The following is a 14,673-nucleotide window of genomic DNA, read 5'->3' as shown; positions in this document are numbered from 1 at the left end:
GTATTTGCTGCAATGTCATCATATGTCATTTATATATGTCAATGTTTTATATATGTAATTGTTTTACTTTTTATATATGTAATTGTTTTTTAGTGTTAAATCACTGCAAGGTGTTTTATAGGAAGTGATCCATAAATATAATGAAATACGGGGGGTGGGACCCATGCATCCCCAGAAACATGGTTCCAGTTCAATTTCATTTTCTGAGAGGTTACACTAAGATAGCATGGGAATATTGGATAGAATTCTAACCTGCCCCTTACTGAACCAGACAAGATGCAATTCCAATCTGAGTTACTGTACTGTAGGTTAAGAGATGCACATGCATGCTCACACAGCAGATGGAGTTCTACAAATAACTAATTTAAATAGTGAAACATAGTTTGGTTGGCTGTGGTTGCTTAATGGTGCAAGGAAGGCACTATGCACTTGTGTAGACACTATCATTTCCTCTAATAGTAAGCTGAACTCGTGAGTGCTGACAGGACTGTACCCAAACTATAATAAAAAAACGAAACCATAACGATAGTAACCTTTAATCTTTTAAATGCAACCCATGGGTTGCATAGCAATCCTTTCACATTTTGGCAGGAGAGAATGCCTCCCCTCCGAAAAAAAAGATATGGAAATATGGAGGAGATAATACAATTGATATCAGAAATAGGCAGCAAAATGAGACAGTAAAATTCCATCAACATCCATCATGCTATCTTGGTACATTATCATCTCCCAGCCTCTATTAGCCTTTGCTGTGTCAGTGCAAGTCCTGGACACTTTATCCTGTTTATAATTGCTGATGAGCGGTAATAAGGCCTCTATGCCTCAGCTCCTGTACGTTCCACTTCAGTGCCCACCTATTAGGTGATAACTTTTATTTACAGCCTTGCTTGATGTGCTGTTCTATTAGTACAACTGAGCAGTGAGCAGGGTAAAAAAAGTGTCATTAATGGGCGCTGTCACTGCCAGGACCTATGATGTAGAGTGCACCTTTGTCGGTGTTCCATCATCACATGCCTTCCAGTGAGAAGGCCCAAAGATAGCTGAATTTGTAACATGGTGCCCGCCACCAGTCAAGTACTAAAGAGCACCTTAAAGGTCAAATGAAACAACAAAACTCTCTCAAAGTTGTTTTTATAATAAAAGGCCTCACTAACCTTTTTTATACTGTTAGCACAGACACTTTACCACTGCAGAGCAATAGAATAGCTAATTAATGGTGGAACCAGAGGGTGGGTGGGGGGTTGTCCTTGCTGCACATATTACGCATGATAAAAATGTGAGCGTAAAAGAGGAAGCTAAAAGAAAAATACAGCTAAAGCCAAGAAACTAGTCATTGGATTTGGTATATCCACTTTAGTTACTTTCTAGCATTTCCAAGCAAATTGACGCCTTTAAAAGCTTTAAAGGCTCAATCATAGCTGCTGCTCCCAATCTAGCAAAGCACAACCCTGTACTTAACAGATAAAATATCTCTACAAACTATGGCGGAATTATGTCATGTTTGATTGGGACTACTTTTCTTGCAGGAAGAGGCTAGAAGGTATGTATTATGCTTGAAGGTAGGCACAGACAAATCTGTCATTTTTTTGTTTCTCATTTTCCCAGTTTTGAAGTTGAGTTTGCTCAGATTCGTAAACTGACACAGAAGTCTGCACAAAAAAATATCATTTTAATTACTGTGTATTTCAACAAAGTTGTGAAACTGGTGTTTATATTCTGAAAACTGCTTAAAGCCTGTTTTGGCATTAAGTGGTACATAACGTTTATGACTTTTGTAATTATGTAAATCTTGTCATGTTGTAAGCTGCCTTGATGATGATGATGATGATGATACATTTTGTTCTCATTTCTCACAATGTATGCATTTTTGTAAGCAATTTTGCTTAATACATAGATTTATGAAAGTAATTTTTAATAAACTGAATTTTGTATTAATATACATATTTTTCTATAAAATTCTCTATAATAATATGCATTTTTGTGTCCGAAAATGGCATTACAAAATTCAAAAAGTACAAATTTCAAAGGGTAACTGTGTTTCGGTTTCTGTATTGGTCTGGGGAGTGCAAGTTAGGTAAGTTCATATTAAAATGCAAATACTGTCACCCATGCCTATTTATAAGGGGCAAACTAAATGCTACCTGCAAACATGTGAATGCAGCCAGGGCCAAGGCCAAATTTACCGGATAAGTACTTACACAGAAAAGGGATGGGGGCTCAACACTTTTCCTATTCAACATATTCAATACAAACATTTTAATAGTGTGAAAGTATTATAGACACCAAAACGACCAGAGGTGAAAATTAAAAAAAGCAGGAAATGTCGTTCCATTCCTTTGTGAATCTTATGTGGTTATTTCTTTTCAGAAAATACAAGGCTGCACTACTGGGATAGAGAAGATTGGCTTCACAGCTATTTTAGATGCAAAATCTTTTAGCACTGATAATGTTGGAGCTAACCATTAAGGGGCATTTTAATTTATCTCTACCTTAACATAAATGGCTTTGTATTATGCTAGCAAATGTAGCAGAATCACTCTTAGGTGCTGTATTTTCTGAAATGGGTAAGTTTTTCTGCCTCCCCCTTTCCAAAATTATTCTGTTTCTTTAGTTTAGATGCACTTCATAGGCATATCCCTAAGCTAATGACATATCAGTTTTCATGTAGCTACATTGAGTGTCAAAATCAATGCCATTGCCCTTAAGTTGACACCTATGCACACATCAAAACCTATTTACTCAAAAAGGAGGTTACCGTCATGTTACACATTTGCATTCTCTTGAGATGCTGTGGGCAATTAAGCATAGAGGCTCCATGGCCCAACGAGACCCCAAGCTTAAGACACCATGGGGCATCTACTGCTTGCTACTATGTTTTGATAGCCAATGAAAGCCATTCTCTTTGTTCATGGAAGTATAAGACCACAGCAAAAAAGAAAGAAAAAAAGGGGGGAGAATTTGTTCAGTATCCAGCTTCTGCCCAGAGATGAAGTGGGCGCTGTGCTTGCTTCATCCAAAATCTGTTTTGCTATTATTTTTCTTACTGTCAATAAGAATGATATCTTAGTAAACTTTATTTTTGTACAGAGCTAGTAATCTCTTCCCACCCACAAACACTTGAAAACTAGGAATTCTGATGGAGTATAGCTAACTCAGCTGATTTCCTTGCTGGGGTGGGTCTTGAATCTAGCAATGGAGATCCCAAGGTTTTTGATACCAAGGAATTTCAACATTTGTCCTGGGGATTCATTCATATAGATACGAAAAGTCACATACTGCTTTTGCAGTAGGCAGGATCCTGATATCCTGCTGATAAGAAAATCTTAAGACTAGACTTGTGCTATTTCCAGATCATAAAGCATAGTTTAAGATGGTCAGTTAATAAGGTGGTGCACCCCAAGACACTTGTGTAGATTGTTCAATTCCAGAATGTTTCAGTGGATGTTTACTATGACTGGGATGCCAAATAACTGACTATTATTTCAAATATTGCCATTGCATAGGTAGAAGCTATCATTTTGCTTAATTTTGGTATCATTTGTTAGAAAGGTTGGAGGAGTGAGGACTACTTGCCCTTCAGCCTCGAAGAAATTGAGACACACACACTGCAGCATAGCAAAGCTTTTCTACTGCCCATCTGCTACAGCTGTGCTCATTGCCAAAAAGGAACACTAGTAGTCAGCAGTGGTACCTGTCATGGCCTAGGATAGCTCAGGACTCTCTTGCTTGTTGCAGGAAGTAAAGAGTGTCCCTCCATGGTAGTCTATTTTAGCGTAAATGGTTAACTTTTAATTTGATTTTTTAAAAAAGGTGTTGGGAACCCTAACAATTTGTTCAGCTGTCTTTTGAGGTTTGGTAATTCTTGATGTTTGGTAAGCATGTGGTTGACTGTGGCTATTTACACATGCATGGTGAATGTGCAGCTCTTGGTTCACAGCATTATTTTTTAATATTGTTCTCGCCTTCAGTATACTATATAGCTTGATGTGATGTTTAAAAAGAAATTAAAATTTACCTGAATCGCAGGATCTTTTGGTTGCTGTGGTTAAGGAGACATGAGCTGTATCTGTGCATGGCCCACCTGAAAACAGAGAAATAAGTCAGTTCCAGAAATTACTTTTGCATTGCTATGTTGGTCATCTAGAACAGTATTATATCCAAAGACATATAGGTAACCAATACAAACTTGCATAGACATGCTACAAATGCTGTGGAAGAGTCACAACAATAATAATGAAGCTGGAGCTCTCTGCTCCAACACCAAAAAAATGGACATCATGAAAATTGTGCAGTAGGATAATATAGTGGAGAGGTGAGATAACAGTCATGGCCAACACTGTTGAACAAAGCAACATATACTACAATAAATTCTATATAACTTTACATATATTATTTAAAATCAATATTCCATTAAAAAAACGACGTCCTAACCGTTTAGCAATTGGCTTAGTGACTGGCTTCTAAATTTCCTAGCAGACCTCAACATGTACCAGAGCAGAACTCTCCAGAGAGCTTGTTAAGCCAGCTGCCTAATAATTGTCTGATATATTGCAGTAAACACACATACCTGATCAGTTATGCTTAAATAAATTGACAGCAAATGTTACTGTCATCACTGCAGCTTTGATAACTGATTATAACCTTATAGCTTAAAATTAAGTCATTATGGTAAAAGGTGAGTCCCCAAGTACCAATAACTGAATGCAAAATAGTGTTATGAAAGTACGTCTCTAGTTATGTCGATGGGCTTCTTCTTGTACAATATTCAATATGGATGCACCCACAAATCAACACAGCTGGTTAGGAGTGTGACCTGTTAATCAGAAGCTTCAAGTTCAAATCTCACCTTGGCCATTAACTTGTTAGGTCGCTATTTTCTTAACCCTCCATCTGCAATAAGGGAGTAAAACTGTCTCCTCTTACAGGGTTCTTAAACACCTTGAACCATCTAAATCACTATATAAATATGAAGTATTGCCCTTCACTCCAAGGCATTTTAGAAGGGGAATTACATAGCACATCCTCGTGGAAATGCCTCTGTGTCAGTTGCCCTCATTGCTACTTCACACACACTATTTCCAATACAGGCAGGTCCTGCTTTATGAACGCTTGCTATGCAAAAATCCATTTATCCAAACACAAGGAACTAGTGCCCAAAACTTGCTATATTCACCACAGATTCCATGGTCAGGAACACATTCGAAATTTCTCCATAGGAATCAATGGAAATTGTCAACTTGTCATGCGAATGGAAATTGGTGACTCACTTTGCAAACACTTGCCTAACAAACCGTTTCCAGGGAACACACTTGTGTTTGTAAAACAGGACCTGCATGTATAGGTGTCTCAATATGAACAAGTCATCATGAATACTTATTCCCTGTGGAAAATGCAACAATTATTGCAGCAGTTAGCTGGCACTAATAAGAGACAGGTTTTGTTGTCCTCCAAGAAATTCACCAACATTAAAAGACAATTTTTAGGGGGCTTTCCCACTGCACATTTCAAGCTGCTGCTTAAAAGGCAACCAGTGAAACAAAATGGAACCCTAGTGAGTCCTTACTGCAAGCAACATTGCAAGAGTTTACTCAAATTATAAAGCAATGAAAATGAGGTGCTTACTAGGCTAACAATACCATGTACCTTCATTTTCAGAAATGCTGCTACTTATCTTCCTGAACTGCAGTAAGGAATAATTTAACAGCCAAATATGAAATTGTTCACATAAGGTAACCATAAATACAATTTCTATCCATTTAGACCTTTATCAAAATATCAAAATAGGATAAAGCCCAAGAAATATAGATTTAAATACCGGTATATATCAGCAATCTGAAAGCAGAGATGGGGAACTTTTGGCTTTCCAGATGTTGCTGAACTACAACTCCCATAAGCCCCAGCAAGCACAACCAAAAATCAGGGATTCTGGGAGTTGTAGTTCAGCAACATCTGGAGGGCCAAAGGTTCCCCACACCTGTCCTAAATACCGTAATGTTTGTGACCCTCAGGCATAGAAATCTCAAAACTGAATTCTTCCCACCTGTGTCAACTACTTGGTTGTGGTTACAAGGAATCTGATCTTGTGAAGAGATATATATGGGGAGTTGTTGTGTTATTTATTTATTTATTTATTTATGATAAATATCTCCTGTAAGTGCAGTTCAAGTAAATTTTAGCCACCATATACTTCTGAATAGAAGAGTAAAATAATTACAATGCAGGTAGGATAGCCATGTGAAAAAGTGCTTTTACTATGAAATATCAATAGAACGTAAGTGTATAACATATTTTGTGTTCAGATTTTATCTAAATCCGATTGTATATTCTTTTGAAGAACAGATGAACATTATTTTTCTATAATTCAGGCACCGTATAGCCTGAGTTGGAATCATGATGAAGTAGTACTATACTTCATCAGGTTTTAGAAGTGAAATTTGATAGAACTTATTCCAGACTTCATATAATGGAAGAAGTTCATCTTATTGTGGAAAAAACAATAACCAGAAACCCACATTTATTGCAGGCTAAAACATTTAGTTGCAATCACTGTAGATTTAAGCATCAAAGCATATCCAGGCCTTCAACATTATCCTCTAATGCAGAACTTCACCTATTGTTCTTTTGCACTCTTTTGCTGAGAACTGTAATAAAAAATGCTTTGTGTATTGTCCAATCATATATTTCATAAGAAACACTGACTGAAAAGCAACTAAGCAGCAGTATTTCCAGCAACTGCTCTTACCTCTAGCCACAAATCAGCAGTTTCTGTGAAATTTTTCAAAGGTAGATGAAGAATAAAACATGCTTGCTTAAGCCCCTCACTGACAGAATGAAGTTGTTCTGTGATCAAGTATTCTCCTATATATGTGCCAAACCTCATGAGATGTTGAACACATAGTTTGCCACTGAGTACAAACTTTCCCCACACAAATTGTCATTGCAGGGGGATCCTTTCCTGCCTGTTGTGGCTTTGATCTGGAACAAAAATGCTCCCAGGACCCATCCACCCCAGTACATTGCAGATGTTGAAACACTGATCTGTATCAGAACCGCAGGAAGAGTCAAAGCGTTAAATCTAATCTGAGTTTGAAATAGTCCACTGTCCCAGTTTAGAATGAAGCCAATTGCTGTGCGCTAGGCACCTGCTCTTTGTCAGATTGCTACCATAGTAAGTACTACACCAGGCATAGGCAAACTCGGCCCTCCATATATTTTTTGGGACTACAACTCCCATGATCCCTAGCTAGCAGGACCAGTTGTCAGGGATGATGGGAATTGTAGTCCCAAAACATCTGGAGGGCCGAGTTTGCCTATGCCTGTACTACGCATTCAATTGGTACCAGATTGGTAGTTTTCAACCTTTGTATCTACTAAAGCCTCCCAATGTTGGAGAGAAAAATCTGTTCTGATATCTCACAACTGTACAGAAGATGAGAAAGGCAAACTACTTAACAATATTCATGCTTAAGTCAATCCTGGGGAAAAGGTGGACAGATGCTGGAAGAGAAAGGGAGAAACTGATAAAAATATAGTGCAGAGATACTTAAATGGCTTAACCAAAGTACACAAAAAGGTTTGTGGCCTGATAGTCAAGCCTTCTCTACTAATGGCAGGTACTGCCAACACACTCACCTCACATTTTGAGAAGCATGGCACTAGATGCAACATGACAGTAAGGCATGTCCTAACCTAAACTGTTAGTTAGGGCTTCAACAATTACATTTGGATGTAAATATGAATGCACAATGTTAAGGCCCCATTTCCATAGCTCTCAAGTGGGTTGTGGAAACTGTTTTAGAATCAGACTAGGTTGATTTCCAGCTGAATAAATCATATGACTGCCAACCTTTAATAAGGCTCGGCACAGGCAGAATTTTTGCATATTATCATGGAAACTGTATTTTTGAATGCTTGCAATTAAAAAAAGGAAGCCCATATCAACTAAGAAATCAGGTTGTTGAACAGACATCTAAAAGTTGAGATATCTTGCTATCATTCTTTTGGAAGCCTGCATAAATATTAACTAAAATTGGCAACTTTTTAAAGATTTATTGTACTTCCAATATTCTCTCTTAATTAACATGACATTTACATAACACCACAATTAATTTTCAACTACAGGCGCTGTGGACTAATTAGAAATGCATCATCCCTTATTAAATACCTTGTCAATTTCACTCCCATCATAATCTCCTTGATGATTTTACCTTTGCAGGATTAGACATACTGTCATACCAAATCTCACATTCAGATAAAGTTTGGGTATCTAAATTAGAAGTAAAGCATATGTACACACATTAGTAAGTTTCCATAATACAGTTTTTGCTATAATATCCCTCAGCATGCAGATGTGTGCAATAAATTATTTCCAATGTCTGTAATAATACTAATGCCATTATATGGAATGTTTCACCAGAATTCTCTCAGCAGTCTGGATGGGACCCTAGATGAACAAATCTACTTGACTACTTCTATCAAGTTTCAATACTTTCTTGAGAATATCTAATTTCTGCAATATTTGCTAAATTACTTTGCAAAAAGGAGTGTCTGACTGGGTTAAGTTTACCCAGTCAGGAGGGGGGAAATAGTATATTCATATGGGTAACATCCAATGTTTGCCATACTCAAGAGTAAACCCACTGCAATCAATGGTCTTAAGTTGATTCAATGGGTTTTAGTTAGATATCACCCATGGTCTTGACAATTGCTTTAACAATCTGCTTTCTTCTGAAACATTAAGGTGGGTGAGATTAAATAACCACCAATAAACTGCCTGTAGATACTTTTGAGGCACTAAGAAAGAATACAGCCACTGTGATTTCCATCCTATTCATCTCCTGGTTGTTTCATCTCCTATTCATCTCCTGGTTCTCCTCTCTCTGTGAATTCTGGTTGTTACAGGATGCACAGTGAAGATCAATACCTACATCTTCTTTTGTTCACTGAGGCCATATGAGCTGGTCATGGTAGCCTGCCAGTAACAACTGACCTTACCCATTCTGAGTCCTCTCATACATACAAAGGACTCTGGAGCTAAGAGCAGGACAGGCCAATATTGCTTTATGTTGTACTTTGGAGACACTCTGAATTAATAAATAAAATATAAGTGCTCTAGGTGTCGCAAAACTATCAGCCAGTGAAGAAATCAGTAAAGTAGCAATGACTACTAGAGCAGCTGTTCCAAGAACATAGAAGAAGAAGCTCCATATAATTTTAGTCTCTATAGCTACTTAGCTCTTTACACTGATAACAAGCAAGCAATGAACAAGTGGCAGTTCTTCTGTATATTTGGGAGAGGAGAAGGAATGAAAGAAAGAAAGAGAAGGAGCAGATGATGGGAGGAAAGCTGGATAGGTGGACTAAATTCATCCTATGGGGAAACCCAGCCAGATGGGCGCGGTATAAATAATAAATAGTAATCATCTGCTCATTATTATTATTATTATGCACTGACACCTACAGAAGGCAGAACAGGAGAGCTAGAAGACAAAGTAACTGGTGAAATTATATGAGCCCCACACCCATTGCTGGCAGACAAAGAGCTGCCTTTCAGTCACCCTGTGGTTGTCCTGAAGGCTGTAGCTGTGGATTACAAGTTAGTTGCTTTAAGATTCAGTAGGTGGGATGATGACAAGCTATGCCTGAATTGTTAGCTGCTCACACTGATGGGATACTGGGACCAGGGCAGGTTTTCATTTATCTTGTGCAACTTGTATTTTGTGCAAATTGCAGCTTCTGAACTTGCAGCTTCTACCAAGGTAGCCCCACACACAAAGCACATTACAGGAATTTAATTGGGATGTTACAGAGCACGGATTACTGTGGCAAGGCTGTCATAGTCCATGAATGGCTGTAGCTGAAAATAGGCACTCTATGCTACCAATGTCACTTCAGCCTTCAGTAAGAATGCTGGATCAAGAGGTACCCCCCCCCCCCCAAGTAACAAACCTGCTCATTCAAGAGGAGTGCAACTCCATTCAGAACAGACCGTCAACCCAATTCCTGGACACGAAAACAGTCAATTCACAGCACCTCCATCTTGTTCAGCCTCACTGCCTCCAGTCATTGGTCCAGCACCTGCACAGCCTCACCCGATTCAGATGTCAAGGAAAAAATATTTGCATGCATTGCATGTTTGTTATGATCAGTAGCATGTTTTCTTATTTTATGACATGCAGTACAAGCCAAAAGCTTTCTTTACAAACGACATAATCCTACCTCTATACATGAAAATACACGTATATATACACACAGGAGACATATTATAAACAAAGACAGAACACAAAAACAGTCTACACGCCAGGGTATTTTCTTGTCCCTTGATTATGCCTCCTCTTTTGCAGATATTAGTTTCCAGTTGGAATGGAGTGATATTTGTTTCAACCTCATGGTAAGAAACTTCACATCGTTATGATGAGAGGCAATTAGTCCAATCTTAATGCTGTGAAAAGCCAGTATCCTTGGGCACTGTAGAGACTTTAGAATGATGATCTTTTAGGGGAATCTACCAACAATGGAGAACAAAAATTAAATTCAAATCAACATTAACTGCAGTGTAAAGAGCATTGCTGAATATTCCGTAACTTTATAACTGCAAATGTATGTACATATGTACCTCCAGTGCCGTGCAGTATACTTTCCAAGCTATTGCTGGCTTTCAACAGCAAGCCTAGTGCTTTGACAAGCAAGTATATGCTGTAAATCTAGACGGTAGATGTCAACTATGCCAATTCTCAAGCCAGTTTTTGCTAGTTAAATGAAGTGGCAGAAAAAGCAGGGTTGGGAAGACAGAGCAACAATCATGGAAACAAGATGATAATAGTTGCCTTGTCCACATGGACTTCCTGTTTCTAAGTACCCTTAAGAGATTTTCACTCTAGGAAATGTTATGTTGGAATATCTAAAATACAGTATTCAAAAAACTGCTTTCCTAACAAGCTATCAATGACTTAAATGCTTTTGGCTGGAGGCTTTAGAGACCAGGAACTCAAAAGGTTTTTCATTAACTTAAGAGTAGCCAAGCTTAAAAAAAACCCCATTGTGAGAGCTGGCAGCAACAAATCTTATAAGAACCTCTAGAAAGTATAAGCAACAGTGGTATTTTGGGAAGCCTGCTTAAACCCCGAATCTAGCTTTGCATGTGTGTAATTGGAATAGACACCCCTAATTTATCTACATAATCAAGTTTGAAAAGAGCCATGGATTAGAATCACAAACATATAAGAGATATAAACTAGAAGGAAGCTAAATCTTAAATGGAAGTCTTCAGAGACACATTGCTTTTCTTCTGCATGTATGGGTAACTTTCTGTCACATGCGGAAACTACTTAGCTGCCCAAGCTTCAACCACTTCTAGAGAATCAACTTGTATTATTAAAATTAGTTAAATGGATGAAGATTTAATCATTCAGATTTTTATGTACACATTTTTATGCAATCTCTCGCTGCCAAACCTTACAACCTTTCGTGTATTTCACGAATACATTTGTCTCCTGTAGGGAATACATTAAAGCAGGGTACTGAGATGAAGCTATCTGTGTCAACACAATTCGTTTTGCATTACTATTCCCATTTGTAACATAAATACAATACTCCCTACTTAAAATAGGGCCCCTGATTAAAAAATGCTGTATGGTCAATGGAATGCAAAACCAATGTCTTGTAACAAATGCAAGGCTTATATGGGCCCCGATAATCACTTTCCATTTGTTTGCAGTTATGTTAAGGCCTACAGAGGAATGTCTGAAACGGCTGTCAAGGATTTCAGACTATTTGGGGTCCTTTCAGAACATCAACAAGCAACTCAAAAAAGCCCCACTTTTCCACTCATTTCTCTGGAAGTACTATATGCTATATGACTGTGCCCAAAGCAATCCTGATGTGCAATATCATTATCCCATATACCTTTATATTCCTTTAGGCTCCCTCACATTTCTTTGGTTCTGATCATGCAGAAGAGAGCCTGAGCAGCAGAAAACATGTTTACAATAGCAAAATTTAAAGGGCTAAAGAGCTAATATTGTAAAGAGCAATGAATATTCAATGGCTTAAGGTGAGGTATTTGACTACGTGCATTAAGATGGAAACCAAAATGATTAGGGAATACAGTTCTGCTGCCACACAAACACATGGATACATTCTGGGAAAGAGGAATATCAGTAGTTAATTCCACTTGCAGAGACGAGAATACATCTAAGCCCAACTGCACATTTCATTAACAAAGGACATGTGAATATTTTGCAGGAATATAATGTTAGACGGTTCCTCAAAACATTCTAAATCATGCTTAAGAATAGAAATTTGGAAAGTCTTGGGAAAAGTTAAGCACAAATTAAAATGACATCATGTCCTGTGTAGTGAAGTGCTATTGAAATATCAACCTGATCTAACTGCCAAAGTCAAATTTCCCACACGGACATTTTTCATGTTATATTACAATTCAGATTTCACTTAAACCTGCACCATGTCAGCTTGAGCTGCAGTTGCACAGAGGAAAGGAAAACAATGTGACAGCCTCAGAGAAGGTGATGAAGGGCTCAAACTAAATGAAATTGTTAAAGTATATGGCATGACCTTTTAATAAAATACACACAGACTTCCCTAATAAGCGGATTCTGGAGTGGTTAAAAGAAAAATGTGTTTTGGCTCCCTCTTTCCTATCTGCATGATCCACATTGTTAAAGAGAACCACTTACTACTATGCTCCCTTTGGGGAAGAAGGATAGGCCATTTTAAAAGAAAAAAATTAATTAATAAATACAAATACTAGGCGGCCCAAACAATAAGCAATAGACAATAGAGCCTAAATGTATTCTTATGCTATTGAGCTAGTCATGCAGTGGTTTAAGTGTTGAACGAGGACCTGGGAGACCTGGGTTCAAATCCCCATTCGGCCATGAAGCTCACTGGGTGACCTTGGGCCAGTCACTGTCTCTTAGTCTGAACTATTTCACAGGGTTGTTGTGGGGATTAAATGAGGATGGGGAGGGCCATATATGCCACATTGAGCTCACTGGAGAGATTCAGACCTTCTTCATGGTGTGCACAACTGAACTATGGTAATCATTCCCACAGGAAACACTGATGGCCCTCAACTTGCGTGGCTTTAAAAATAGGATTAGACAAAGTCGTGGAGGATAAAGCTGTCCATGGCTATCAGCCACAATTGCCATCCTCTGCCTCCATGGTTGGAGTTGTGTGCTTCTGAATACCAGTTCTATAAACAGGGGGAGGAGAGGCAAGTGCTGTTGTCCTCAGGTTAGGCCCGGCCCACCCATGAGGTGGGATGAAGCAGCCGTCTCAGGTGGCAGAGGTCCCTGAGGAGGGATGCTTGTGGTGTCCTGCTGCTCTCAGACCTTGCTGGAAACTGGTGCCAATGCCAGTACCTCTTCTCTACTGGCAGTGGGGGCAGTGAAGCGGGCAGCACATCCAGTTTCACCTCAAGTGAAAAAAAATGGGGTGCACCACCCCCTGGCTCAGGTCCTGTTTGAGAGCTTTTCAGGGGGGTCTGGTTGGCCACTGTGAGACCAGGATGCTACTTCAGTTGGGCTTTTGGCCTGATCCAGTCGGCTTTTCTTATTCTCATAACGTTGGGAGGGGGAGAGTTAGTCAGGAATGTGGCACAGACAAAAGTTATGTGTCAGGGTTAAATCTGGCATTTGGAAATTAATATTTGGCCACTTCCTTCTCTGTCGGAAGCAGCATCTCCTCTGAGAAATTATACTGTTGGCAACTGGTGCAATTCTAATTAAGAATTACTTGCACTTTTGAGGCATCTTTTCAGATACGGATTTTGTAGGAAATAAATGGGCTTGTATACAAGTAGGCCCAGGAAAAAAATTAGCTTGTAAGAAGAATGACTAGAATTACAGGAATGCATGCAATCACATTAATATCCTGCCAGACCCAACTGCCACAAAATATAATTATAGATTTTCTCCCCTCCTAGAATATTCTGACTCTTCATAAAAATGCTTAAATTTCTTCCCATTCAGCAAGACTATTAACACGATAGATCTTTATTGCAACATGATGAATAAAAAGGCTTACTACAATTATAGTGTGCTTAGCCTGTAGGGCAATTAACCACAGCTAGCACCTTGATGACGAGCTGGTTTGGAACGGAGAAAGATCACAAAAGGCTGCCATCTGAATTGTTTTTATTAACAACACCACTTCTAAGCACTAAGATCTATTCACAATTTGGTAAGGATTAACTCAATGATATCGTACACTGTTTTTTTTTTGTTTTGTTTCTGTTTGCTGAAATACAAGCAAATCTATTCAGTAAAAGTATGCAGCTGTACATCATCATCTCACTGCACGGAAAAAATATCAATCATTTAAGAAACACTGCTATAATGAAAGCAGCGTATGTATTATAGAACTCCTTACAAAACAAAATAAATAATATGAAAAAGCCACCCTTAAATTAAAATCAAAAAAGACATTTAAAGTTTGGGCATTCTTCATTATGGGAAAGAACCTTCCACACTGAGACCATCATCAATCAGAAAAGCTCCATCTGCTGTATAATTAGCTCTGATAAATGACACTAATCTGAGCTACATTAGAGAACTACTGTTTGGGGGTTGTGGGGGAAAAAGAGAGATAGCTAGAACTGTAAATAAATCTAACCACTGTTTCACTTACAGCCATCCCAGCAGGAAGTCA

At 38.5% G+C, this 14,673-nt stretch overlaps 1 protein-coding gene across 1 annotated transcript in view; it reads right to left on the bottom strand.

Annotated features, from left to right (window-relative positions):
• The window catches only part of ZFAND3 (zinc finger AN1-type containing 3), a 135,274-nt gene that overhangs the window by 30,261 nt on the left and 90,340 nt on the right, over nt 1-14,673 (bottom strand). Inside the window, exon 5 of the mRNA XM_033144576.1 lies at nt 4,016-4,081. Coding sequence (XP_033000467.1) covers nt 4,016-4,081 — 66 coding nt within the window. The remainder of the gene's footprint in view (nt 1-4,015; nt 4,082-14,673) is intronic.

This window comes from Lacerta agilis, chromosome 3 (genome assembly GCF_009819535.1).
Source record: "Lacerta agilis isolate rLacAgi1 chromosome 3, rLacAgi1.pri, whole genome shotgun sequence".
NCBI lineage: Eukaryota > Metazoa > Chordata > Lepidosauria > Squamata > Lacertidae > Lacerta > Lacerta agilis.
The sequence above is the reverse complement of the archived record's forward strand: the minus strand, read 5'-3'. Positions and strand labels throughout refer to the sequence as shown.